This window comes from Barbus barbus, assembly GCF_936440315.1.
Source record: "Barbus barbus genome assembly, chromosome: 34".
NCBI classification, from domain to species: Eukaryota; Metazoa; Chordata; class Actinopteri; order Cypriniformes; family Cyprinidae; genus Barbus; species Barbus barbus.
In genome coordinates, this window is record NC_136762.1 from 26456579 (window position 1) to 26484497 (window position 27919).

General features: G+C 40.7%; 1 protein-coding gene across 3 annotated transcripts in view; it reads right to left on the reverse strand.

Annotated features, from left to right (window-relative positions):
- The window catches only part of LOC306854427 (dedicator of cytokinesis protein 10-like), a gene marked incomplete at its 5' end in the record, with an annotated part of 110294 nt that overhangs the window by 21030 nt on the left and 61345 nt on the right, over positions 1–27919 (reverse strand). For all 3 annotated transcript variants that reach the window (XM_079392402.1, XM_079392401.1, XM_079392403.1), the window contains 28 exons: positions 467–568; positions 8759–8806; positions 8913–8979; positions 9087–9201; positions 9344–9465; positions 10347–10464; positions 11540–11656; positions 11753–11931; positions 13657–13689; positions 13817–13913; positions 14352–14435; positions 15369–15515; positions 18209–18280; positions 18366–18479; positions 19143–19212; positions 19295–19413; positions 20134–20226; positions 20313–20396; positions 23061–23182; positions 23304–23427; positions 23529–23621; positions 23702–23767; positions 25554–25741; positions 25877–25956; positions 26410–26532; positions 26623–26705; positions 27349–27471; positions 27562–27807. In XM_079392402.1, coding sequence (XP_079248528.1) covers positions 467–568; positions 8759–8806; positions 8913–8979; positions 9087–9201; positions 9344–9465; positions 10347–10464; positions 11540–11656; positions 11753–11931; positions 13657–13689; positions 13817–13913; positions 14352–14435; positions 15369–15515; positions 18209–18280; positions 18366–18479; positions 19143–19212; positions 19295–19413; positions 20134–20226; positions 20313–20396; positions 23061–23182; positions 23304–23427; positions 23529–23621; positions 23702–23767; positions 25554–25741; positions 25877–25956; positions 26410–26532; positions 26623–26705; positions 27349–27471; positions 27562–27807 — 3029 coding nt within the window. The remainder of the gene's footprint in view (positions 1–466; positions 569–8758; positions 8807–8912; positions 8980–9086; positions 9202–9343; positions 9466–10346; positions 10465–11539; positions 11657–11752; positions 11932–13656; positions 13690–13816; positions 13914–14351; positions 14436–15368; positions 15516–18208; positions 18281–18365; positions 18480–19142; positions 19213–19294; positions 19414–20133; positions 20227–20312; positions 20397–23060; positions 23183–23303; positions 23428–23528; positions 23622–23701; positions 23768–25553; positions 25742–25876; positions 25957–26409; positions 26533–26622; positions 26706–27348; positions 27472–27561; positions 27808–27919) is intronic.

Genomic DNA, 27919 nt, shown 5'->3' on the forward strand with positions numbered 1-27919 from the left:
CCATCCCTAACCTTAACCGTATCCCACCTCAACAGCAGCAAAAGTGTTTTTCAATACAACAGGAACACAATAAGTACACTGTACCAGACAATTAATGTGTTACACAAGTACAGTTAAAGACGCCTGATATAAAGTGGGATGAGTGTTTTATGCATGTGTGAGTGTCTGTTAGAACGTCATATTCAGGGTTAAAAATCATTTAGTGAAGAAATGCATTTATTGCAATAATTAATTATATGCATTGAATACTTCATGTTACACTCTTAGAAATAAAGCTTCCAAAAGGTTTTTTTTTTCACAGCTAATTTGGGTCCAAGTGAACATTTTAATAATCTAACGAACCATTTCCCACTATAAAGACCCTTCTGTGCAATGGAAAGGGTTCTTCGTGGAACCATGGATGCAAATCCAGAAGCTTTATCTTTAGGAGTGTAAGTGGTTTTGGGTGGACCTGTTAGGTGTTTACCATTGGGGTAGGAGCCCTGAAGACTGGCAGGACACGTTAGACCCCTTCAGGGTGCCATTGTTCTGTGTGGCCTGAGCCAGCTTAACGGCGGCCGCTAGCTTCCTGCGCACACAACGAGCCAATTAGAGCAGGGTTAACGCCAACCTTCATCCTCACAGCCATTACAGACAGGAAAATGAAAGCCAAGCTTCTAGGGCAGTGTTTCAGAGCAGGACAAGTCAAGTTTGTATTGTGATAATAAAAGTCAAATGTTAGATGCTGGTGGTGTCAACATTAGAGAGTGCTGTGAGAATGTGAAGTCATGTGTGGAAGCCAGACAGAGGAAAACATGAACGTGGGAACAGAGAGCGTGATGAGGGAGAGATGGAAGATTAAACACACATCACAATACAAAGACAACACATGACGTGGGAATAAAACAGGAGGTCATTTATGACACTACAGGCTGCTACTCAGTCATATGCTAATGCAGTCATTATATAGTGCTGGTAAGCAATAGATCCTCTAGTTTTGTTTCATTAGTTCTTTATTTATGTGGTAGACATTTCAGACGCCTGAGCAAAAACAGTCCTTATACCAGACCTGTAAAAGCAGTTACATCATGCAACTTGCCACGGACTGCAAGGACTGTAAATTAGTGGTGGGCGCTTTCAAAGAAATGCTTCATAAAGCTTTGAAACATTTGCTAAACTTTTGTTTCGAACCACTGAGTGTGAATCAAACATGTGATTTCAGTAAACGAGGCTTTGTAATGTCAGAGTGTTTCTCTATAGGGTTTCAGTGTTTCTCTATAGGGTTTCAGTGTTTCTCTATAGGGTTTCAGTGTTTCTCTATAGGGTTTCAGTGGTTCTCTATAGGGTTTCAGTGGTTCTCTATAGGGTTTCAGTGTTTCTCTATAGGGTTTCAGTGGTTCTCTATAGGGTTTCAGTGTTTCTCTATAGGGTTTCAGTGGTTCTCTATAGGGTTTCAGTGTTTCTCTATAGGGTTTCAGTGGTTCTCTATAGGGTTTCAGTGGTTCTCTATAGGGTTTCAGTGTTTCTCTATAGGGTTTCAGTGGTTTCAGTGTTTCTCTATAGGGTTTCAGTGGTTTCAGTGTTTCTCTATAGGGTTTCAGTGGTTCTCTATAGGGTTTCAGTGGTTCTCTATAGGGTTTCAGTGTTTCTCTATAGGGTTTCAGTGGTTTCAGTGTTTCTCTATAGGGTTTCAGTGTTTCTCTATAGGGTTTCAGTGGTTCTCTATAGGGTTTCAGTGGTTCTCTATAGGGTTTCAGTGGTTCTCTATAGGGTTTCAGTGTTTCTCTATAGGGTTTCAGTGGTTTCAGTGTTTCTCTATAGGGTTTCAGTGTTTCTCTATAGGGTTTCAGTGGTTCTCTATAGGGTTTCAGTGTTTCTCTATAGGGTTTCAGTGGTTCTCTATAGGGTTTCAGTGTTTCTCTATAGGGTTAGGGTTAGGGTTAGTGTTAGGGTTTCAGTGTTTCTCTATAGGGTTTCAGTGGTTTCAGTGTTTCTCTATAGGGTTTCAGTGGTTCTCTATAGGGTTTCAGTGTTTCTCTATAGGGTTTCAGTGGTTCTCTATAGGGTTTCAGTGTTTCTCTATAGGGTTTCAGTGGTTCTCTATAGGGTTTCAGTGGTTCTCTATAGGGTTTCAGTGGTTCTCTATAGGGTTTCAGTGTTTCTCTATAGGGTTTCAGTGGTTCTCTATAGGGTTTCAGTGTTTCTCTATAGGGTTTCAGTGGTTCTCTATAGGGTTTCAGTGTTTCTCTATAGGGTTAGGGTTAGGGTTAGTGTTAGGGTTTCAGTGTTTCTCTATAGGGTTTCAGTGGTTTCAGTGTTTCTCTATAGGGTTTCAGTGGTTCTCTATAGGGTTTCAGTGTTTCTCTATAGGGTTTCAGTGGTTCTCTATAGGGTTTCAGTGTTTCTCTATAGGGTTTCAGTGGTTCTCTATAGGGTTTCAGTGGTTCTCTATAGGGTTTCAGTGGTTCTCTATAGGGTTTCAGTGTTTCTCTATAGGGTTTCAGTGGTTTCAGTGTTTCTCTATAGGGTTTCAGTGTTTCTCTATAGGGTTTCAGTGGTTCTCTATAGGGTTTCAGTGTTTCTCTATAGGGTTTCAGTGGTTCTCTATAGGGTTTCAGTGTTTCTCTATAGGGTTTCAGTGGTTCTCTATAGGGTTTCAGTGGTTCTCTATAGGGTTTCAGTGGTTCTCTATAGGGTTGATCTCCATGAACCCATGAACCAGTGTCTATTTACCTCATCTCAGATCAGTTCTATATCATACATTTGCAGATATTTTTAATGACACATCTGTGTAATAAAAAGAAACAATTGTAGTTAAGAGTCTCCTATTTAGCCAAGCTTTTCAGAAAGCAAAACAAAACAAGCCCTGCAAATTAATAGAGTAACACATATTATACAGAAACTTCATATCTGATGATTTATTAATTGCATTTCATACATTTCACTTTCAATAAAAGATTTGTAAAAGGTGTTTTTATGCATGTTTTTGTTGCATTTACACGTTCTGACCAGCGGGCATCACCAGCATTTCAAACGCTTCAAAAAAACTAATCGTTTTGCGAAGCAATTGATTGAAGGTTTTGAAAAAGTTTGTTTCTCCCAGCTGTACTGTGAATCAAGCTAGTTATTGTCACGAATCTGGTCCATGCTCTCCCTGTCAACCACCACTAGAGGTCACCCGTTCACCACAGTGACTTTTACACTCACAGCACATTGGACTCCATTTCCCACAATCCATTGCACAGATCACAGCTGTCACCATTCACACATCACACACACCTGATCACCATTTTCCAATCACCACCACACACCATATAAGCCTGGGACTTGCTCTTGCTCAGGGCCGAGTATTGATCTGCGTTTAGTGCTCACTTAGCGCTAGCTGCTTTACCGTGCCATTCCGTGTTTCTGTTGTGTTCCTGTATTGTTAGCGTTTATCACTCGCATAGCGATAGCAACTTTACAGAGCCATTTTCTTAGCCTTAGTCTTGCCTTGTTTTCCTGCCGTGTCTGACCCTGCCCGTGTTTCCTGGATTTACCCTTAGCCTCTGCCGTTTGGACTCTGTTTGCTCCCCGTTTGGATTATTGCTCTCGACTCTGGATTATCTCTCTGCCTTGCCCCTTTGGATACTGTTCGCTGATCGTTGACCCACGCTTGCTCCACGGATTGCTCTGTCTTGCCCTTGCCATACCTGTTTGCCGATCTCTGACCCTGCCTGTCTTGACCATGTTTCTTAATAAAGCTTTGCAAATGGATCCGCACGTCTCACGTCTCGTCAGCCCCGTAACAGAATACTCGGCCAAAAGAGGATCCAGCGGCTTTTCTAACAGACATTGGCCAGGTATGGACACTGCACTACTGTTGTTAACCCTCGAGCAGGGTTCGAGACCGCTCGAGGAGTATATACAAGAGTATTTAGACCTCGCCCATGTTTCTGATCTGCCGGACTATGCACTTATAGATTTTTTTTGTGAGGGCATTAATCAGCCGCTCAAGTCTCAGTTAATCCGCGAGGGTCCCCGTTCATCTCTCAGTCAATTTATGGACTATGCCTTGCTGTGTGTGGGCTCTCCGTTCACTGTGGGTGTCGCGGAGGAATGCAACACCGCACTCACTCACAAAATGGCGGCAACAACAACACCCCTTCACGTCATGCCTGCCAAGCCAGAGTCTGCTCACGTCATGCCTGCCAAGCCAGAGTCTGCTCACGTCATGGCTGCCAAGCCAGAGTCTGCTCACGTCATGGCTGCCAAGCCAGAGTCTGCTCACGTCATGGCTGCCAAGCCAGAGTCTGCTCACGTCATGGCTGCCAAGCCAGAGACTGCTCACGTCATGGCTGCCAAGCCAGAGTCTGCTCACGTCATGGCTGCCAAGCCAGAGTCTGCTCACGTCATGGCTGCCAAGCCAGAGTCTGCTCACGTCATGGCTGCCAAGCCAGAGTCTGCTCACGTCATGGCTGCCAAGCCAGAGTCTGCTCACGTCATGGCTGCCAAGCCAGAGTCTGCTCACGTCATGGCTGCCAAGCCAGAGTCTGCTCACGTCATGGCTGCCAAGCCAGAGTCTGCTCACGTCATGGCTGCCAAGCCAGAGTCTGCTCACGTCATGGCTGTCAAGCCAGAGTCTGCTCACGTCATGGCTGTCAAGCCAGAGTCTGCTCACGTCATGGCTGTCAAGCCAGAGTCTGCTCACGTCATGGCTGTCAAGCCAGAGTCTGCTCACGTCATGGCTGTCAAGCCAGAGTCTGCTCACGTCATGGCTGTCAAGCCAGAGTCTGCTCACGTCATGGCTGTCAAGCCAGAGTCTGCTCACGTCATGGCTGTCAAGCCAGAGTCTGCTCACGTCATGGCTGTCAAGCCAGAGTCTGCCCACGTCTCCGCTGTCAAGCCAGAGTCTGCCCACGTCTCCGCTGTCAAGCCAGAGTCTGCCCACGTCTCCGCTGTCAAGCCAGAGTCTGCCCACGTCTCCGCTGTCAAGCCAGAGTCTGCCCACGTCTCCGCTGTCAAGCCAGAGTCTGCCCACGTCTCCGCTGTCAAGCCAGAGTCTGCCCACGTCTCCGCTGTCAAGCCAGAGTCTGCCCACGTCTCCGCTGTCAAGCCAGAGTCTGCCCACGTCTCCGCTGTCAAGCCAGAGTCTGCCCACGTCTCCGCTGTCAAGCCAGAGTCTGCCCACGTCTCCGCTGTCAAGCCAGAGTCTGCCCACGTCTCCGCTGTCAAGCCAGAGTCTGCCCACGTCTCCGCTGTCAAGCCAGAGTCTGCCCACGTCTCCGCTGTCAAGCCAGAGTCACACCACGTCTCAGTGCTCCAGCCAGAGTCTGTCACACCCAAGGATTCAAGGTCAGTCCTTCGATTTCTGATATCCAGTATGATGGACCCACAACTGATGTCGGTGCGAGTAGCTGGCATTCCCAGGGCCTCAACCCTGTCTGTTACAGAGACTGTTCCCCTGACCTCAGTACTTCCCGTTATGGCGGTTGCCATTTTGAGTGTGTGGGCTGCACACTGTGCTCCTGAGGCCTCTCCTGTCCACGAGTCTGCTCCAGTGCCTCCAGAGGTGGCGGCTTCCGCTGCAGAACCTCCCGAAGTGGTGGCACCCGTCCCTGAACTCGCTGTTTGCCCTGTCACGGCCATGGAGACCGTTCCTGAACTCACGGTCTGCCTTGTCACGGCCACGGAGGCCGTTCCTGACCTCATGGTCTGCCCTGTCACGGCCATGGAGGCCGTTCCTGAACTTACGGTCTGCCCTGTCACGGCCACGGAGGCCGTTCTTGAACTCACTGTCTGCCCTGTCACGGCCATGGAGGCCGTTCCTGAACTCACTGTCTGCCCTGTCACGGCCATGGAGGCCGTTCCTGAACTCACTGTCTACCCTGTCACGGCCATGGAGGCCGTCCCTGAACTCACTGTCTGTCCTGTCACGGCCAAAGAGGCCGTCTGTGAGCTCGCGCCCTGTCCTGTCACGGCTAAAGAGGCCGTCTGTGAGCTCACGCCCTGTCCTGTCACGGCTAAAGAGGCCGTCTGTGAGCTCTCACCCTGTCCTGTCACGGCTAAAGAGGCCGTCTGTGAGCTCTCGCCCTGTCCTGTCACGGCTAAAGAGGCCGTCCGTGAGCTCTCGCCCTGTCCTGCCACAGCCATAGAGACCGTCCATGAACTCTCGACCTGCTCGGTCACGGCTCCTGTGACCATGAAGACTCTCCCAGTGTTGTCTGTCTCTGCTCTCCCTGTGTTGTCTGTCTCTGTTTCCCCCAGATCTCAGACTCTGCCATGGTTTCCTGCCCAGTCTGCTTCCTGGCGAGGGTCTTCTGCTCAGGTCTGGTGGTCCTCTGCCCCGCCATGGTGGTCTTCTGCTCGGGTCTGGTGGTCGTCTGCTCCGCCGTGGTGGTCTTCTACTCCGGTCTGGTGGGCTCCTGGTCTGTCTACTCCGCCCTGGTGGGCTCTAGCTCGGGTCTGGTGGTCGTCTGCTCCGCTGTGGGGGTCTTCTGCTCGGGTCTGGTGGTCGTCTGCTCCGCCGTGGTGGTCTTCTACTCCGGTCTGGTGGTCATCTACTCCGCCCTGGTGGGCTCCTGGTCCGTCTGCTCCGCCCTGGTGGGCTCTTGCTCTGTCCTGGTCTCCGGTTCCGCCTGGGTGTCCTGCTCTGCCGGTTCTGCCTCAGTCCCCGGTCTTCCCACTTCCTCATGGACCTGGCCCTCCGTCCCTCCCCCTGTTCCGCCTCCGCTCCACCGCCCTCCTGGACTATATAAGAGCGTCTGGAAGCCGCTCCTTGGGGGGGGGCTATGTCACGAATCTGGTCCATGCTCTCCCTGTCAACCACCACTAGAGGTCACCCGTTCACCACAGTGACTTTTACACTCACAGCACATTGGACTCCATTTCCCACAATCCATTGCACAGATCACAGCTGTCACCATTCACACATCACACACACCTGATCACCATTTTCCAATCACCACCACACACCATATAAGCCTGGGACTTGCTCTTGCTCAGGGCCGAGTATTGATCTGCGTTTAGTGCTCACTTAGCGCTAGCTGCTTTACCGTGCCATTCCGTGTTTCTGTTGTGTTCCTGTATTGTTAGCGTTTATCACTCGCATAGCGATAGCAACTTTACAGAGCCATTTTCTTAGCCTTAGTCTTGCCTTGTTTTCCTGCCGTGTCTGACCCTGCCCGTGTTTCCTGGATTTACCCTTAGCCTCTGCCGTTTGGACTCTGTTTGCTCCCCGTTTGGATTATTGCTCTCGACTCTGGATTATCTCTCTGCCTTGCCCCTTTGGATACTGTTCGCTGATCGTTGACCCACGCTTGCTCCACGGATTGCTCTGTCTTGCCCTTGCCATACCTGTTTGCCGATCTCTGACCCTGCCTGTCTTGACCATGTTTCTTAATAAAGCTTTGCAAATGGATCCGCACGTCTCACGTCTCGTCAGCCCCGTAACAGTTATATCCACTTTGCTTCAGTCACATTGCACAAATGAATATGATGACATCCCATATATCTATATTTCTATTGTATTTCTTGATATTAGCTTTCAGAATAAACGTTCTCTCTATGAATGCTATTTTAGTATTAAAAATACTAAATATTAAAAATGTTGCGCAACAACATTAAAGGAAAACATCACATGGTTTGGTAGAGTCACATATGAAACTTGTTATTCAAATCAAATTTTAAGCTTCATTTAAAACTTTAATGATTTTCAAAATTTTTAAACAAATATTATGACTAAATCAATCACATCTATTTCAGACATTGCATACTGAGTATATGGGATAACATGAATCATCAGGATTCAAAGCGATTATGCTTCTAAGAATTTTTAAAAGCAGTTTTTGTAGATAAAAATGTATTGTAGAAAACAAAAACAAGCTAAAGAGAGTGGCTTTTCAGAAATGAAAACATTTATGTGACATTTATTGCCAAAGCAGGAAGGATCTATAATTTTCAGGCTTGATTTATTGAACTCGGTGTAATTGAAAATACTGGCTTGTCAAAGACAATGCAGTACCTGGCACAACACCCCAGAACCATCAGAAACAATTCTGTCATTTAACTAAATTACACATAATTCATTATAATTTTATTCTCTGTGATATGTTTATTTCAAAGCCCTGGTATTCAATGAAAACGTGGTTTGTGTATTCTCTTATTCTCTAACACCTTCTCTCTCTCTCCCTCTTACAAGCACATATGTGACCCTGCACCACAAAACCAATCATAAGGGTACATTTTTTTTAATTAAAATTTGTACATCATCTGAAAGCTATATAACGGTTTGAAAATCTGGAATCTGAGGGTGCACAAAATCAAAATATTGAGAACATGTTGTAAATATCTTCACGGAACATGATCTTTACTTAATATCCTAATGATTTTTGGCATAAAAGCAAAATTGATCAATTTGACCCAAACAATGTATTGTTGGCTATTGCTACAAATATACCCCAGAGACTTAAGACTGCTTTTGTGCTCCAGGGTCACATATATACAATCAGGGACAGAGAGAAGAGAAGAGAAGAGAAGAGAAGAGGAGAGGAGAGGAGAGGGGAGGGGAGGGGAGGGGAGGAGAGGAGAGGAGAGGAGAGGAGAGGAGAGGAGAGGAGAGGAGAGGAGAGGAGAGAAGAGAAGAGAAGAGAAGAGAAGAGAAGAGAAGAGAAGAGAAGAGGAGAGGAGAGGAGAGGGGAGGGGAGGGGAGGGGAGGGGAGGGGAGGGGAGGGGAGGGGAGGAGAGGAGAGGAGAGAAGAGAAGCACACATAAAACACATCTAACTGAGGGGAGATCTTACCTGGCAATGTGACGCTTTCCAAGGAAGCGGAAGTGTTGGAGACAGAGTCTGTTTAAAAAAGAAGCACGCAAAATAATGAAAACACACAAGGATTTGATTCCTTCTTTCTCTTTCATTCCTCCATTTATTGGTGTTTATGAACAGAGTCACTCACTCCAGGATATTGAAGAAATCGCTGATCTCCTGGTGAATCGCTCGCTGCCAGTATGACACCAGCACCTCTGCAACAGAGAGCAAAGCATCCTCACAACAGTGTATTATGTGTTACATGCTATGAGATGTGAATATGAGCAATAGACATGTTCTTCCCAGTGATTTAAAGTCTCACCCTTTGAAATGGTCTTCATGATGTGCAGGAAACATATGAGCAGACTTCTGGTCTCCGCTTGATCCAGTTTGTCAAAGCGTGAACCAAACCCAATGAGAGACTGCGGCCTGGCAAACTGAATACAGTCATCACAATCATTCATTCATTCTGTCTGTTTGTCTGTTATCTTTCATTCTGAGTTTCTGTTTTTGTTCATGTGTTATGCTGGCTCTATCTATCTGTCTGTCATTCAGTCCAAAAGTCATGTACTTGCTCACCTTTTCACATCCATCCATCTTCTCACTATTGCGGTCACTGTTGCTGGGGTTCGACTCGATGCTGATGAGGGAACCTCTGGAGTCTGCATTGTTAGCTGTTGATACGGCTAATGAAGAAAAGGCTGGAAGAAAGCAAATTAGTAAATGTGTCCCTGCAGCACAAAAGTAGTCATCAGTAGCACAGGCATGTTTGCAGCAATAGACAACTATACATTATCCATTTTTCTTTTATGCCAAAAATCATTAGGATATTAAGTAAAGATCATGTTCCATGAAGATATTTTGTAAATTTCTTACCATAAATATATCAAAATTTAATTTTTGATTAATAATATGCATTGCTAAGAACTTCATTTGAACAACTTTAAAGGAGATTTTCTCAATATTTAGATTTTTTTGCAATGTTTTCAAATAGTTGTATCTCGGCCAAATATATAACTATCCTAACAAACCATACACCAATGGAAAGATTATTTATTGAGCTTTCAGATGATGATACCTTTATGACTGGTTTTGTGGTCCAGGGTCACATATTGTAAACTATGCTGTATTCACCCAAATAAATTAAAATTGTCTTGTATTTTGTCCATGTGTTCTTGCTTATTAATAAATGTTTATTTTTTGATTACTACTGTTGCCTTTAGTAATTGTGTGTGTGTGTGTGATTTTTAATTTCCAGTCCATTTTAAGCCAGCAATATAATGCATTTTAAACAATAGTTGACTTAAATAAAACAACAACAAATTGACCCTTATGACTGCTTTTGTGGTCCAAGGTCAAATACGTGAAAGACATTTTTCTTAGGAAATTTAATTTTTTAAAGGATGTTTTCTTCTGTACAATGCCAGTTTATGATGAACACGTCTGTCAAGCTCCAAAAAGCCCATAAAGCACCATAAAAGCAGTCGTTGTGATATTATATTCCAAATCTTCTGAAAGCATGACAGATCTGTGTGAGGAACAGACTAGCAGTGTCCACAGAGTCTAAGCAGCATCACTATACCTGCGATGGAGTTGAGCACTTCCTTGGAGAAGGACGCATCCATCGAGTTCCCATGGCGTAACACATGGGTCACCTGACCTGCTAAACCTACTCCGACACTGAGATCATCTCTGGAACCCTGGGAAGGAAATCTGATTACTTAAAGAGCTCATGGACTGCTTTTGTTTTTTACTTTAGTTTGGTACAGTTCCCTGAGGTCCACTTATAATGTTATCAAGATGTTTACATCAAAAAACCTTTAGAAGAGGCTATTTTCTGTCCTGTTTTGACTCCCCTCATTGAAATGCTCTGTTTAATCATCAGAGAGCATAGAGCTTCAATAAAAGCTGTTTTTAGACTAATGAGAGAGTTTTGAGTTCTGAAACTTACAGGATTTATTTTAGGGTCTCCTAACTAGTTGCTTATTAGCATGCATATTACTAGAATATTAGCCATTTATTAGTAGTAATTAAGCACATATTAATGCCTTATTCTACATCCCTAACCCTACCCAATACCTAAACTTAACTACCTTACTAACTATTAATAAACAGCTAATTAGGAGTTTATTGAGGGAAAAGTTGTAGTTAATAGTGAATAAGTGCTCCCTGTTCTAAAGTGTTACCAATGTTTTTAAAGTACAATGACCTCTTATGTGTCAAAAGATCAAGGGAATTTTGATTTCTCAGTTCATGACACATTTAACAATCCCCATAGGAAAATTATTTTACATAATGGGAGAGAAGTTGATGTAATTTCAGTCTAAAATAATGCGATTTTTTTTTTACTTTGAGGTTGTGAAAGTGCAGATGCATTTTTAATTTTAGATATGGATTTGTGTGCAGGTTTTGCTCCCAAAGTAGTTTTAATGAGCAAAGTTTATAAAGTAATCTTCTTGTTGTGGGTTTATGGGGTGGCCTGGATGAGTGTGAGACTCCCTGTCAGATATTTTGTTCCAGTATGGCTTTTTTTTGCTTTGCATTTAGTGTTGAAGGGCCTTTACATTGCTCTTGGGAATACTTCTAACTGAACAATTGTGGAATTGTTAAAAATAAATAATATAATAATAAATAATGCTCGTGTAGTTACTTTACACCCCTGTTAAAACGTCAGATCTTTCTCAGCTGATGCAAGTTCTTGATCAAAATATAAGAACAAAGCTTCTGTGTTATGTTTAATTTCAGTAGATAAATGAACATCCCGAGCATGTGTACCTGGTCACTGGCCGTCAGGCAGATTGGAAACAGATCTCTGAGGAAAAAGCGAGGCATGTTGTCAAGGATCAGACCGTAAAGTGGCAGGTACAGAGAGGCTATCCGTGCCTGTTTCTCCTACACACACAAACACAACACAGTTAAAATCAGCTCACAGACTAACATAAATGGTGCACAACAACTATATACTTTATTATCACTGTCAAATGTCACCTTTATGGCATAACGGGAGTCCAGTGAATGTTTAGCCATGAGGTTCTTCAGGCAGGCCAGGGCGAGGTGTCTCAGGTTTTGCTCGTCCTGCAAAGCCAGCCCCAGCTCTCTCAACAACAATCCTGTGAGAAAATGCTTCCTGCAGACCTCTTCCGTCAAAATATACTCTGGAAAGTCCACTGAGAAATAAGACAGAGAGAGAAATTGGCCATTCTTGATACTTTAGAATACATTTGGAGTGTAATCCAGAGTAAGTTAGTAAATAAGAAATTAGTATTTTTGGGGAACTTCAGCTTGTACTTCATTAAATTGTAAAGCATATCTTAGTTTTTAATTCCCTAAAGGTTATCCATGGAGCATAAGTTCATTTACTATGGTGATGGACGCTGGTAGAAGTTAAATTCCTCCTGCTGCGAGACTAGTCAACTAAACAGAAGTGCAGCTGCTAGTCCACACTGTAGATACTAGTCAATCGTTTTTAAGAATAACACATTATTTGTGGATATCTGGAGCAGAAAACTAAATCATTTGATTTCACCTCTGACCTTGCATGCGTGCGTTTTTTTGGTGTCACTCAGAAGATGAGTGAGGTGTGGGAGCATATTTCCCAGTTTATTGTGGGAAACGTTCTGAATGAAAGGGAACTGACTTTTTTTTTTTTTTAAGGGAATTATTTCAGCTTTATATTAGGTATATAGTACAGTCATCTGTAAATATTTTTTATTTTATCAAGGATTTTCTTTAAATGACAACATACAGAGCCCCTAAAAAATAAACAAAAAACAATTTTACATGTACACAAGAAACTTTTTTGTGCCCACGAGAAACTATTCACACGTGCATGGGAATGTTTTGCATACTTATGCATTACAATTTCTAGTTTTATATAACCTATTTCCTTTGTGCATCACTGGCATCTTACTATGAATAAAACAAGACCACAGATGCACATGAATTAACATATCTATTTGCTCAAAATTTGTCTTTTCTTATGGTAGTACCTCTAATATCAAGGCCTAATGTCTAATTTAACACATCCTCTGCGGTGGCACACAAACCATGACACGAAATGGGCTGATGGCATACAATTTGCCAAGATCAAGAGTTTATAAAAAAGACAGGTACTGTAAAACAGTGTTTAAAATTTGGCTTTTGTTAGGGCAGGAGCATATTTCAAGGCCTTAGGTCTCTTTAACGCATGCTTTGTGGAGGCCAAGACACCACACCGCAACATGAGCTGATGGCACAATAGGTGGCTCAGTGGGCATTGTCCTATATGCCAAGTTTCTCGTGCGCACATAAAAGTCTGTATTTTTTTTTTTTTTTTTGCAAAAGTCCGGTAACACTTTAGAATAGGGAACACTTATTAACTACGACTTTTCCCTCAATAAACTCCTAATTTGCTGGTTATTAATAGTTAGTAAGGTTGTTAAGTTTAGGTATTGGGTAGGATTAGGGATGTAGAATAAGGCATTAATATGTGCTTAATTACTATTAATAAATGGCTAATATTCTAGTAATATGCATGATAATAAGCAACTAGTTAGGAGACCCTAAAATAAAGTGTTACCATAAGTCCTTAAGGCTATGTGATACGGTGCTAAGTATATTGTGAGAAGAAACCTGAAATGCTTATAACCTGCAGTTTTGCATAATGAAAAAGTGCACCTTGAATTCATTCAGTCGTATTTTGACATTGACTTCTTCTACAATAAATTCTTAATTTTCTATTACAAAAAAAGTCTGGAAGCACACATACTTTTCCATACTCTGATTTATTTTTTCCATACTTTTCCAAACCCCGTAGGAACCCTGATTAAATTGCCACAGAAAACTGTGCCATAGCTTTGAAGAACTTTTACAAATAAGTACAATAAGTTCAGTAAAAAACACTTAATAGTTACCCTGAGCACTTTGGGTTTCCGGTGATGCCTTGTCTGACAGAGAAATGAGACAGAGAGAATATCAGGGGGTGTGGTCTACAGAAGCTAATTAGGACTGCAATGCAAGCGTGAAGGTTTGCACATGAGACACAAAGAGGTGGAGCTCGTGGTGCTCTCTGACCTGTGATTCGTGCAGACGGGATGGGAAGACTCAGAGGGACATAGTGCTCGTAGTTACACACTTCCCTTATGAACTCAAACTTCAGCTCACACAGCATCTGGAAAAACAGCATTTGCACCCAAAACACGTTTTACAAACACACACACAAACACAAACACACACACACACACACACGCAAGCGGTTCTTTAGTAATAATCTTTGCAACACAGAGACGGTCAATGAATTCAACAGCCAGACAAAAACACACATAAATGATACATAAATACACGTCAGTCATTGCAAAACAAATATTCATCATATTCATGTAGTGTCCTTGTTTTAATGCTAAAGCCTTGTTAACACTAGACTTTGAGCATGCAAATTATCTTCTTATAATGAACAGGATATGATGTCACATTCTAGGACTTCTGTGTTCAGTGTTGTGCTGTTTGTGTTAATCTGTGAGGTTGATCGGTCACGTTCACACACACACTCACGTCTAGTGTTACCGCAGCTTATGAGATACAGAAAAGGGAGAAAGTTTAGTTCAGGTACCTTATTGTCACTGGCTGTGATCATGTTTAAGTAGTTGCTGATCAGTTTGAAGGTGAAACCTCTGTCCATGAATGTGAAGCACCGCTGAGGATAGGAAATAAGATATATTTCAATGAATATTTATTGCAGCAACATTATTGTTAACAGGTATTCAGGCTGTACAACTTCAAATGCATCTACAGTACAGTATCATCAGTGTTGGGGGTAACGCATTACAAGTAACGCGAGTTACGTAATCAGATTACTTTTTTCAAGTAACTAGTAAAGTAATGCATTAGTTTCTAATTTACAAGAAAATATCCAGTTTTCTTTTTTCTATTTATAGACAAGTCTGCTGTCCACATGTTGGGAGAAATCAGGAGTACAGAGGCATTGTGTGTGCTGTGTGAACATGATGTTAGTGTAGATCTAGACTAAATGTGAACATGATGTTAGTATAGATCTAGACTAAATGTGAACATGATGTTAGTGTAGATCTAGACTAAATGTGAACATGCATTAATTAATCTCACTCGCAAAACTGATTCAGTATTCATCAAAATGAATTAAAACAGTGAAATGTAAACTCAGAATATGACACAAACCTGCAATAATTAAATATGTTAAACAACACAAATGTATCTAATCCCATTTTATTAACTAATGTATTTGCTGCTGACCTGATGATCCAGTTCAACCATACTAATAAGCAAAAATGACTTTAGATAAACTAACAAATGTGCTTCATTGTTTTTATATTGCTGAAGAGTGTTGAACCTTCTTCTCCTGCATTCTACCGTACAGACAGGAATTTACTCTTCCTTCAGCCTGAGTTATAGTAACTAAGTAATGTAATCAGTTACTTTTTTAGGGAGTAACGCAATATTGTAATGCATTACTAATGCATAACTTTCCCCAACACAGAGTATCAAAATAAATGAAGCTATTTATGTAGTTCTAATTTAATTATTTACTCATGCACAAATTTACAACATTTAAAAGTCTTAAAGATCTCAGTTGTAGTGTGCTGTTCCTGACCTTCACAAAGGCCGCTATGGCCATATTAGCGCTGCGTGTCTCATCTGCCAGCTCTTTATTCTTCCAGAAGATGTGATCGGACATCGACATGATCAGGGTCTCCAATCGACTTTGGAAAGTGCCAGGAAATCGCTGCGGTCGGGGAAGCTGAACAAACACATTTGTTACACATTTCTAATTAAACACAAGTTTAACAGCGTGAAAGACACAGAAGCAGTTGCATGCACTCAAGAAGCTTTAGTCACTTGATGTTGATGAGGCTATAGAAAAACATATTTTATTCAACCCAGGCTCATTGGAAACACGTGCCTCTTAATACATTTCTGCAACACCGTTATTACGTAGCTTACTGCACGTTTTGCGGCAGTTTCAAAGTGAAACGTCCAGTGGCGCTAAAACGTGAGATCAATACATGACCCTGGCACGTATTTGTTATGTTGATGTAGGCACGTATTGCTGTGTTTTTATTACGTTGCTTCAGGTATGTATTGTGGTGGTTCATAATTCAAATATCCGGGGAGTGTCGCTAAAAGTTAATGGTCTATCGTGTTGGAAATATCCCCTACACCAAACCCAACACTAAACAAATGCAAAACTGGTATAAAAGTGCATTTGTTGATGCAACCGTGCCATTTGCACTTCCTTATATGCAGATTTTGAGTGAAAAGGAATAAAAGTTGTTGGAGTTTTCCTGCATCTAGTGTTTATTTCAACTGGAAACCGCAGCGATTCATATCTATTGGTACGCTTTTTTCAGTTTTGCAGAAATGTATTTATAGGCATGCATTTCCAGTGAGCCTATGTTGCTTTTATTTATTCAGTTTTATTCAGATTTGGTTATATAGGGAAAATGATAAAAGATGATCACAGCTGCAGAAAAGTATGGACATAGGTCAAATATGTTCAACTGAGACTGCGCTACTCTCAGTCACTGAAGCCTTGCGGATTGTAAAAGCTGATTCCAAATCATTAGTTCTTATTTTGCTGAATCTATCTGCCTCTTTTGACACTGTGAATAATCAGATTCTCCTGTCTACCCTCTCATCACTGGGCATCACTGGGATTCCACTTTGCTGGTTTGAATCCTATCTCACTGGTAGGTCTTTCAGGGTGGCCTGGGGAGGGGAGGTATCCAAAGCACACCAACTGGTCACTGGGGTTCCTCAGGGATCGGTTCTTGGACCCCTCCTCTTCTCCACATACACTACATCGCTGGGTCCCATCATACATGCACATGGCTTCTCCTATCACTGCTACGCTGATGACACACAGCTCTATCTCTCATTTGAACCAGATGACCCAACGGTAGCTGCATGGATCTCAGGCTGCCTGGCGGACAACTCGGCATGGATGAAAGAACATCACCTACAGCTCAACCTGGCAAAGAGTGAGCTTTTTGTCTTCCCTGCCACTCCGACTCTACAGCATGACTTCACCATCTAGCTAGGTTCTTCTAAAACTACCCCATCAACTTTGGTCAGAAAGCTGTGTGTAATCTTTGATGACCAGCTGATTTTCAAAGACCACATTGCAAAAACTGTTTGATCTTGCAGGTCTGCATTGCACAACATCAGAAAGATCAGGCCCTTCCTAACGGAGCATGCTGCACAACTTCTTGTTCAGGCCCTTGTCATTTCTAGGCTAGACTACTGCAATGCTCTTCTGGAAGGACTTCCATCACGCACAATCAAACCTCTACAAATGATTCAGAATGCAGCGGCACGACTGGTCTTCAATGAGCCCAAAAGGGCCCATGTCACACCTCTCTTTATCTCCCTGCACTGGCTCCTGGTTATGGCTTGCATCAATTTCAAGACACTGATGCTTGCATGTAGAACAGCCACAGGCTCAGCACCCATCTACTTCCACTCACTTTTACCAATCTACATTCCCTCCAGAAGTCTAGTGAGCGACGCCTCGTGGTATCATCACAGAGAGGCACAAAATCACTTTCCAGAACATTTTCATTCACCGTTCCTGGCTGGTGGAATGATCTTCCAACCCCTATCCAGAATGCTGATTCCTTGACAATTTTCAAGCGGGTTTTTTTTTTTTTTTTTTCTCCACCTGTCTAGCTTGTATTTATTTGAACAATCCTTGAAACTTCGTATTACAAGCACTTCCTGTGTCTATTTGCTTCTTTAAGATTAATTGCTTGATGTATTCCCCAATTGTAAGCCGCTTTGGATAAAAGCGTCTGCTAAATGAATAAATGTAAATGTAAATATTACAGATATGAGAGAAAAAAAAAATCTTTGGACAGTAAAGTCTGAGTTTTTACAGCAACACAGAGTTTCTAAGTTTAGGACTCTACTGAGCTTCCAAAACATTTATAGTAAACCCAGTTTTATTTGTTACTGCTCATGCAAATCACTGGAAAGCAGGACAGTTCTACTAATTGTGTATTTGGTTTAATTTTACATTTAAGTTTATGTCAAAAGTTTAAGTAAACTCCAACTAAGAGTTCTGAATATGGTCACACTTTAGTTTTGGCACCAATTTCCACTATTAACTAACAATTAACTATGACTTTTACCTCAATAATCTCCTAATTTGTGGCATATTAACAGTTAGTAAGGTAGTCGTTAAGTGGAGTGGATTAAGGGATCTAAAATATGGTCATGCAGAATAAGACATTAATATGTGCTTTATAAGTATTAATAAACAACCAATATGCTATTAATATGCTAATAAGCAACTGAGAATTGGTCCTCAAATTATAATGTGACCCTAATTTTAACTCATTATTTTAGGCTGACTGATTACTGTTAAAATGATAAAAAAATGAATAAGAATAAATGATTTAAGCATGAATTCATGTCTGCTGGCTAAATATGTACCTTAAGATTATTTGAGTCCAGCAGATGCTGCGCCATCGACTTCACTATGATCTCTAGAAAGAACCAGGAAAACTGCAGAAAACCAAACAGATATCAGTCGACAGGCTTAAAAACAGTCCATCACTTCTGTAAGAGAGAGATGGTTATGTTAGCTCACCTTCAGGATATTGCGTATGACCGACTGGTCGTTGCTCTTCAGGTCAGAGGTCATGCCCTTGGCCAACTCTTCGTGAACGGTTCTGAAGCCACAAGCTTCAGTCTTAAAGACAAACTGGATAAACAAGAGAGAAACACAAACGTGTCCCACACACATACAAAAAACAACAACAACCTATAAACCGTCTCTGCATCAACAACTATTTTCCCTGCTAGATTTTCATTATCTTTATTATTATCAATAATTATAATTTCTTCAAACATATGTTTGGTTATAAAATAACTTTTGTGAATCTAGAACGGTTTATGTAGGGGATACAATACAGTGTGATATTATCTTTACAGTATTATCATATGATCACAGTATAATCACTGTTTGGAAACTACGATGGCCTTCAAACAGTAAGAACTGCTGCACAAGATGGACTTCATCATGTATTTTACAGCATTTTACAGACACATTGACTATCAAATATTTATGTCATCATTTGACTGCTGAATGTTGCCACCGACCAATCAGAATCAAGTATTTCAGACAGCCATGCAATAAATAAATATCTTTCATACTCTTAATAAAGTAGCCAAACAATATACAAGTCGTTGTACAGCTCTTTTTAAAAATCAAGATATTTTAATGTGCATTTAAAATAAATTAACTTTAACTTTTAAAGCTTTAACATGTAAACTGCAAAAATCTGGCTTCAACCATACCTAGCTATTGGCAGCAACTGAGAGATGCATGAGTGAAAGGATACATCGCTTGTGCCGTATAATGTACCTTTATGTAAGAGTGCAAATAGTGGCCCAGGTTCTCCTCGTGGCACTTAGCTATGATGTGCACCAGGACCCTGATGGAAGAGGTTTACATGTTATGTGAAATTTGACATGTTGATTGAGTGCGTTCAGAAGAGCGAGCGATGGGATTTGTACCTGGTGGTGCTGGTGGACACTTCATCGGTGTCGTTTTGAGTGAGCACTTTAAAGAGCTGGTTGAAGATAACAGGAAGGAAGCGAATTATGACATGAATCCTCTCCATACTCAAGAGGCCCTGAGAGGACAAAAAAAGAGATTTTAAACATATACTTAAACAATAGCTACACATGATTTGAAACTTTAGAAATTTGTATTCTGATTTCACTTCAGAAAATTCTAAAATGTGGTAAATTTCTTCTAAATTGGATTAGAAACGTTTACAACTTAGTTTGCAGTTTGATAATGAAAATCATTTGGTATTCATTAATCAGTTATGAATAAACAATTATGCAGCTGAATAATACAGTATTTGTATAGAATAATGCAGCAAAATACAGTTATACAGCATGCAGTATGTATTTTGATGCTCATTCATGCCGCAATGCTTATTAATATGAAAACTATTATCAAGTATTGTTGTATTGTTGCACTTAGCCTATAATAAACTATATTCTGATGCAGGTCTAATTTAACAATGTCCATCCCTCGTAGAAAACAGACAAAAGAGAGAGAGAGAGAGAGAGAGAGAGAGAGAGAGAGAGACACAAACAGTGTAAAATGGCAAAACACACTATATCTATGTATTTATAAAGAAGAAAGCCTAAATTTAAGCAAATAGCAAGTAAATAGTTTGATCCCTGTCTGTAATTTGTAAATCTTGATCTTAAGTAAAACATCTTTTGCAATCAGCTACATGTCTGTCTCTAGATAATATGTTTATGAATATGTATAGGTGCACTTATGGTTCAGACGTCACAGATTTTCAGCCCCTGGTTAAGGCCATGAATACACTTACTTTAAGGCAGTTGAGGAAGTTTGAGGTAGGAGGTTGAGAGAGGTCTGCCTCTCGTTTTTGGCACTGCTGGAAGAAGCGGTTTAGATGGAGGTCCTGCAAAAAAACCCATGGGAATTATGAAATCACAAAACATGAGCAAGATAACTAAATGTTCATCTGAGACTGTGGCTCTTTTTAACCTGAGTATAAACTGTAGAAAGCACCGAAGTAGACACTTTGAAGATGGGCTTCCCCCCATCGACCCACTTCACATCCGAGCCATTCTGCACACAAACATGGAAAAAACTACTATAATGTATCACATGTGAATCATCATTATTTGTCTTTGGGACGTTTTCATAGTCTTTGTTTCCTGGTTCACTACATTTGTTTCTACAGATGCTGATTCTCATCATCAGTTCAGTGCTTAGCTCTTCCTTGCATTACCATTTTTGTGTATATAGACCCTTTTTTCATATTTCTGGGATTCTCAGAAGCAGAGGTCATCATAGTTGTCATAAAACCCATATGGAAATGTATGACATATATTGCCATATATAAAAAGGTAATCTGCCTGCCATATGTATGACCTACAGTATAAAGCAATATATCTTATTCATATTTATATATGCAAACTTTATTAAAACAATACAAAAAAATGTATGTTTATAAATGTTCCTGCATTGTTTTTCTTAATACTATATTTTATATTTACTTATATATTATCAACATGTATTGACAGGTTTTAGGACGGATATACATGTGCACGACATATACAGGTCCTTTTAAAAAAATTAGCATATTGTGATAAAGTTCATTATTTTCTGTAATGTACTGATAAACATTAGACTTTCATATATTTTAGATTCATTACAACACAACTGAAGTAGTTCAAGCCTTTTATTGTTTTAATATTGATGATTTTGGCATACAGCTCATGAAAACCCAAAATTCCTATCTCAAAAAATTAGCATATCATGAAAAGGTTCTCTAAACGAGCTATTAACCTAATCATCTGAATCAACTAATTAACTCTAAACACCTGCAAAAGATTCCTGAGGCTTTTAAAAACTCCCAGCCTGGTTCATTACTCAAAACCGCAATCATGGGTAAGACTGCCGACCTGACTGCTGTCCAGAAGGCCATCATTGACACCCTCAAGCAAGAGGGTAAGACACAGAAAGAAATTTCTGAACGAATAGGCTGTTCCCAGAGTGCTGTATCAAGGCACCTCAGTGGGAAGTCTGTGGGAAGGAAAAAGTGTGGCAGAAAACGCAGCACAACGAGAAGAGGTGACCGGACCCTGAGGAAGATTGTGGAGAAGGACCGATTCCAGACCTTGGGGGACCTGCGGAAGCAGTGGACTGAGTCTGGAGTAGAAACATCTAGAGCCACCGTGTACAGGCGTGTGCAGGAAATGGGCTACAGGTGCCGCATTCCCCAGGTCAAGCCACTTTTGAACCAGAAACAGCGGCAGAAGCGCCTGACCTGGGCTACAGAGAAGCAGCACTGGACTGTTGCTCAGTGGTCCAAAGTACTTTTTTCAGATGAAAGCAAATTTTGCATGTCATTCGGAAATCAAGGTGCCAGAGTCTGGAGGAAGACTGGGGAGAGGGAAATGCCAAAATGCCTGAAGTCCAGTGTCAAGTACCCACAGTCAGTGATGCTGGTGTTGGTCCACTGTGTTTTATCAAGGGCAGGGTCAATGCAGCTAGCTATCAGGAGATTTTGGAGCACTTCATGCTTCCATCTGCTGAAAAGCTTTATGGAGATGAAGATTGAATTTTTCAGCATGACGTGGCACCTGCTCACAGTGCCAAAACCACTGGTAAATGGTTTACTGACCATGGTATTACTGTGCTCAATTGGCCTGCCAACTCTCCTGACCTGAACCCCATAGAGAATCTGTGGGATATTGTGAAGAGAAAGTTGAGAGACGCAAGACCCAACACTCTGGATGAGCTTAAGGCCGCTATCGAAGCATCCTGGGCCTCCATAACACCTCAGCAGTGCCACAGGCTGATTGCCTCCATGCCACGCCGCATTGAAGCAGTCGTTTCTGCAAAAGGATTCCCGACCAAGTATTGAGTGCATAACTGAACATAATTATTTGAAGGTTGACTTTTTTTGTATTAATAACAGTTTTCTTTTATTGGTCGGATGAAATATGCTAATGTTTTGAGATAGGAATTTTGGGTTTTCATGAGCTGTATGCCAAAATCATCAATATTAAAACAATAAAAGGCTTGAACTACTTCAGTTGTGTTGTAATGAATCTAAAATATATGAAAGTCTAATGTTTATCAGTACATTACAGAAAATAATTAACTTTATCACAATATGCTAATTTTTTGAAAAGGACCTGTATGTCCAATATATTACACATACATAAACATACATATTTGAATGGGCTAGATATATATGTTAATATATGAAATTGTTCCAATTTCTTATAGGCTTCATATGACAATATATTTCATATATGGGAGTGCAATATATGTACATATATTACATTTGCATATGGGGCTATTACATTTTTTTTTAATTTTCTCATTTTCTCCAATAGAAAAAGAAAAAAATCCACAACTTTCCAAAACAATACTGAAAGTTTGATTACATTGTCCAGAATAGAGAGTGAGAGATGTCAAATTTGTTATCCCTCCCTTCAGTTGCTGTATTTGAAATGAGTTTTCTGTAATTTAATGCCAAGGTTGCATAACACAAAGTACAAGTGGAATTAAGATGCTAATAACTGTGGAAACTTGTCATCATCACTGTCTGTGAAATTCTGAGTTATAGTTTATGGGATTAGTTTATCTGCCTTCAAATCACTTCTCTGTCCTCATCCTTACTTTACATCATAATCATCATCATACTTATATCTGTATTAATCTATTTTCTCTTTCTAAACTGTCTGTTTCTATGTTTTTCTGGATTCTCGCACTCACTTTGGTGGATGAAGGATCTTTGATGTGTAGATATCCACCAGGCAAAGAGCACGAGACTGGAATACTGAAATCCTGAGAGGAAACACGTCCATCCTTCAGAAGAGGCAGCCATGCATAGCCCACTGTAACATACACACACACACACACACTGTCAGAGCACTATACAGCACACACACACACACACACACACACACACACACACACACACACACACAGCACAGGATAATGTGCATGTGCAGATACCTGGAGTCTCGAGAGCCTCTTTCTTCTTAGAGGTGGTCTTGGCATTGATGTCACAGGTCACATGATAGAAGGAGAAGAGTAGATGGTGTTTCTCATGGAGATGTGTGGGCAGCTCGATCTTCACCTGATCAAGCATATCACAGCAAACAGTAAAAGACCCATAACTTTCATTTGAATGTAACCTACAAAAGCTGCTAAAGCACTTGAAAAGAACATTTTGCAAACCTCGTCATAAAAGTCTGGGTTCTGTGAGTGATGCAGAACTGTGGAGCAGGCAGTCGTGGTAAAAACTGGACCTCCTGGCTTTCCGTAGATGCACTGTGGAAATGGATTTACAGCATTTATATTCACGAGTCAAATTCTAAAGCAGATGTTGATGGAAACTGGTGTTATGTTACCTTAAGTGGCTTGGCATGTTCTTCATCAGAGCTTCTGAACTCCAAGTAAACGGCGATGTTTCGAGCCTATCAAATAAAACAAGAACAGACAGCATGACTGCACACTGCATGTTAACGAACGAAGACCAGAACTATCTAAACTGAGCACATCTGAATCCTTCATTAGACCTCGAACAACTTCAGCATGATCAGACACTTCACACTTCAGAAGGTAAAACTCAATTGTAGGGTAAAATACATGTAAACTGTACTGGCTTTAGCATAACTATGTATAAGCTAAATATTTTCAGAAATCTCTTGCAATAAAATACACTGAAAAAATGATAAAAAAAAATTTTTTTAAGGTAAGTGGTTGCAAACTATTTATTTTAGCTACATTTAAATAAAAAAAAATGTGTTTGTTTATTTAAATGTAGCTAAAATAAATTGATTGCAACCACTTACCTTAAAAAAAAAAGAGTAGTAAATTCAACGAATCATTTTTTTCAGTGTAGTAGACTGATTAGATTCATGTTTTTATTCATGACCTCATGTTTTTGTTTCTCTGACATACTTCCATTTATTAATCAGTTATGTTGCTGAGATTGAATTTTTATTTTTCTGAAGGAGAACATTTTATGGGAATAACTGACTTGTTAGTGATCTAATCAATCTAAACGCAGCACTTCCCCCGGCCGAATAATACACCTAATTGTATATTATATTATTTTGTATTAGTAATATTATATATTCTATAATATGCTGCTAATGCAAGCAGCAGTGCTGCAATGGCTTACGTTTTTTTTTTTTTTTTTTAATTAATTATTATAAAATTATAATATAATTATAAAATTAATTATTAATCTTAGATTTCTCTGTGAATACACAGCCATTTTTGCAATGACATTCAATGACACTTGTTGAGAAAACTTTACAATTCAACACAACACGATGCATTAAGATTTTTAGGTTCTCTCAACTATTAAACTCTTAAAAATTGTCACAAGTAACAGTACTTTGCTCAGTCAGATTGAATCGTTCACTAAATATAAAATATCTCATTCAGCCAATAAAAATACAGACTACTTGTTCATCTTATTTTAAATTAGTTACAAAATAATCTGATCTATAGGTTTGGTAGCCATATTTTATAAACACCTCATACGCTATCTTAGTTACCAAAGGAACAATCATCTTACAAAGTGAAGATGTGCGTTTTATAAGCTTGCACCATAGACCTTGACACACAAACCTCAAGAACGCTGACAGTCAACAAATGTAAAAAAATTAGCTCTTAACATCACAACACAACAAATAACGAACAATAATGACAAAGCAACAACAGAAGTTTAAAAAAAGTCAGCAAATAGTAAGATAATAATCCTATAACAGCAACCACATCATTTATTCATGCTGTAATGCATGCTGGGAACTCACAAATCCTTAACATTTCTGCAATATTGTGCAATACATTTGACATGCTGGTCACCAATTCTCACTATTAACTGTGACTTTTGCCTCAATAAACTCCTAATTACTGCTCATTAATAGATAGTAAGGTAGTTGTTAAATTTAGGCATGGAGTGGCTTAAGGGATCTAGAATCTGCTCATGCAGAAAAAGGCATTAATATGTGCTTTATAAGTACTAATGAACAGGCAATATGCTAGTAATATGCATGCTAATAAGCAACTAGTTTATAGTAAGAATTGGCCCTTAAACTAAAGTGCTATTTAAATCCTTCAGACAGCCTTGTTTGTGTAGTTGGGACAGCATTTGGAGCACTGTGTTGGTCTCACATGGGCAAGTTTATGCAATTTCAATTCATTCAGATTTCTGACTCTAAAGGTCCGGTGTGAATGTGGCTTCCTCACCTTTGCGAAGCTCTTCTGGCTGTCATATTTGAGGTGTTTGGGGTAGATGTAGATGTGATTCTTGTAGACTCTGTAAGGCTGGGCAAACTTGGAGGAGTCCTGCAGGAACTCGTCCACCTCCACCGTGGGAGCGTGAAGACCGCAGTCCTCGAAGGGGCTCAGAGACACATATGAGGACGTCACACAGTCTGAGGAACATGCATGCATATCGATGAGTGTGTGGCCACACAACACTTAAACTGAACAACACTAATGAGAAAAATTGCATTTTGCTTCAGTTGGGCCTTAAATGTGAGGATGTTTGTGGTATTAGTTGGACATACTGGGACATTCCATGGGAACACAGTCCACGTTTATTTCAAGGCTTCCAGGGATGATCTGGAGTTTGCTGGCCTTCTCTGCCCTGTAAAAAAGCACTTGATTTTACTAAGGTCATTTATCATGATGTGTGATTTGTGTCCCTGGAGCACAACAGCAGTCATCAGTAGCACAGGTATATTTGTAGCAATAGACAACAATACATTGTATGGGTCAAAATTATACATTTCTCTTTTATGCCAAAAATCATTAGGATATTAAATAAAGATCATGTTTCATGAAGATATTTAGTAACGTTCCTACTGTAAATATATCAAAACGTCATTTGAACAACTTTGAAGGTGGTTTTCTCAATATTTAGATTTTTTTTTTGCATCCTCAGATTCCAGATTTTCAAATAGTTGTCTCGGCCAAATCCTGGAAAGCTGATTTATTGAGCATTCGGATGATGTATAAATCTCAATTTAACCAAATTGACCCTTGTGACTGGTTTCATGGTCCAGGGTCACATTTGTGAGTGTGATTGCCGAGTCTGTACCTCCTGTATTCTGTGATGAGCTTGATGAGGTCTTCTGTGGAGATCTTGTTGCTCTCCTGTTTGAAGAGCGGAGAGAAGCGGCTTTCCCTGTCCACTGTGCCGTGGTTGTCCTTAAATACTGACCTGGAATACACAGATGGAAGACATGCGTGACTGAATTTAAATAAACAGTTAATAGTGCAAGAAAGCTGAAGCAGATTTGGATTCCCTTACCTTACAGACCAGGCAAAAGGCATGCGGTACTTTCCAAGTTTGCTACAGAATTGCTTATTGGATTTCAACATCTTTTGGACAGTCTGGAACGAGAAGAGAAATTGGATTTCAATGTATCTGAGGGAACAAAATAAATCTCCACTTACTACATATCTTAGATCACATTAGTGCTTAAATCAATATTCTGTGTATTTATCCTTATGCCACATATAAAAATGTCTAAATGCCATTGCATTAGTGACATTTAGTGACAGCCGAGGAAGATTTGCAAACAAACGCACAAAGCAAGGTCCCTCTAAACATGATTGGATGAGTCTGGTGTGGAAGAGCTTGACTGGCCACAGAGAGCCCTGATCTTAACTCCATCAAAACCCTTGAGATGAACTGGACTGGAGATCATCCAACATCATCACAAATGCTCTACTGGACAAACGGACAGAAATCCCCACAGAAACGCTCCACAATTTTGTGGAAAGCCTTCCCAGAAAAACAAAATTGAAATCCCAGGTAATAAATTTAGGGAACACTTTTCTTGTTATGATTATAACGTTATTTAAAGGTTACAAAATCGTTTCTTATCATCTTAATTATTAGTTGTGAGAACATTCCCTCTTAGCTCTTAAGCAATGCCACTGGTGTAATGGTCAGATGTCCCGATACTTTTGTCCATATAGTATATAAATATATATATACACATTACATTACCTTGGGTGACATATGACATACCTTGCTGGAATCTGTGTTTTTAATGTAGGGTTCTGTACCACTGGAAATATTTCCCATCAACACTTTCTCCATCCGTGCCACCATCACGATGTCTGTATGTGGGTTCGTAATGGAAAAAATGGCCTGCAGGAGTGATCAAGCACATAAACACATGAACACAGATCTATCCTCTGTGAAGATCCAGCTCCGTATCCTGGGCTCCTGCGCTGTTACCTGTTTGGGGAAGCGCAGCCAGTTCTCCAGCTCCGAGCTCAGCTGGCAGTCCTCTGTCTTCTTCTCCGCAGGCGAGCTCAGGCCATTTTCCTGCGGAGCACCGTCCGACCCTTGATCTCCTGCACCAGCAGGGCTACTGAGCATCTGCCGCACAACCTCGTGGTTCAAGTCCACATGGAAGTCAGCGGAAACCTTCCTGCCCTCACGTATGTCCAGCAGAGAAACCGACATGAAGAAAGGCTCGATCTGAGGAGAGACAGCAGTCGTTCAGTGAAAAATCGAAATATTGACAAAATCACATTTTCTTATCAACTTATAATGATTACTTATAAACTATACTGTCGTGATTTGTATTTGT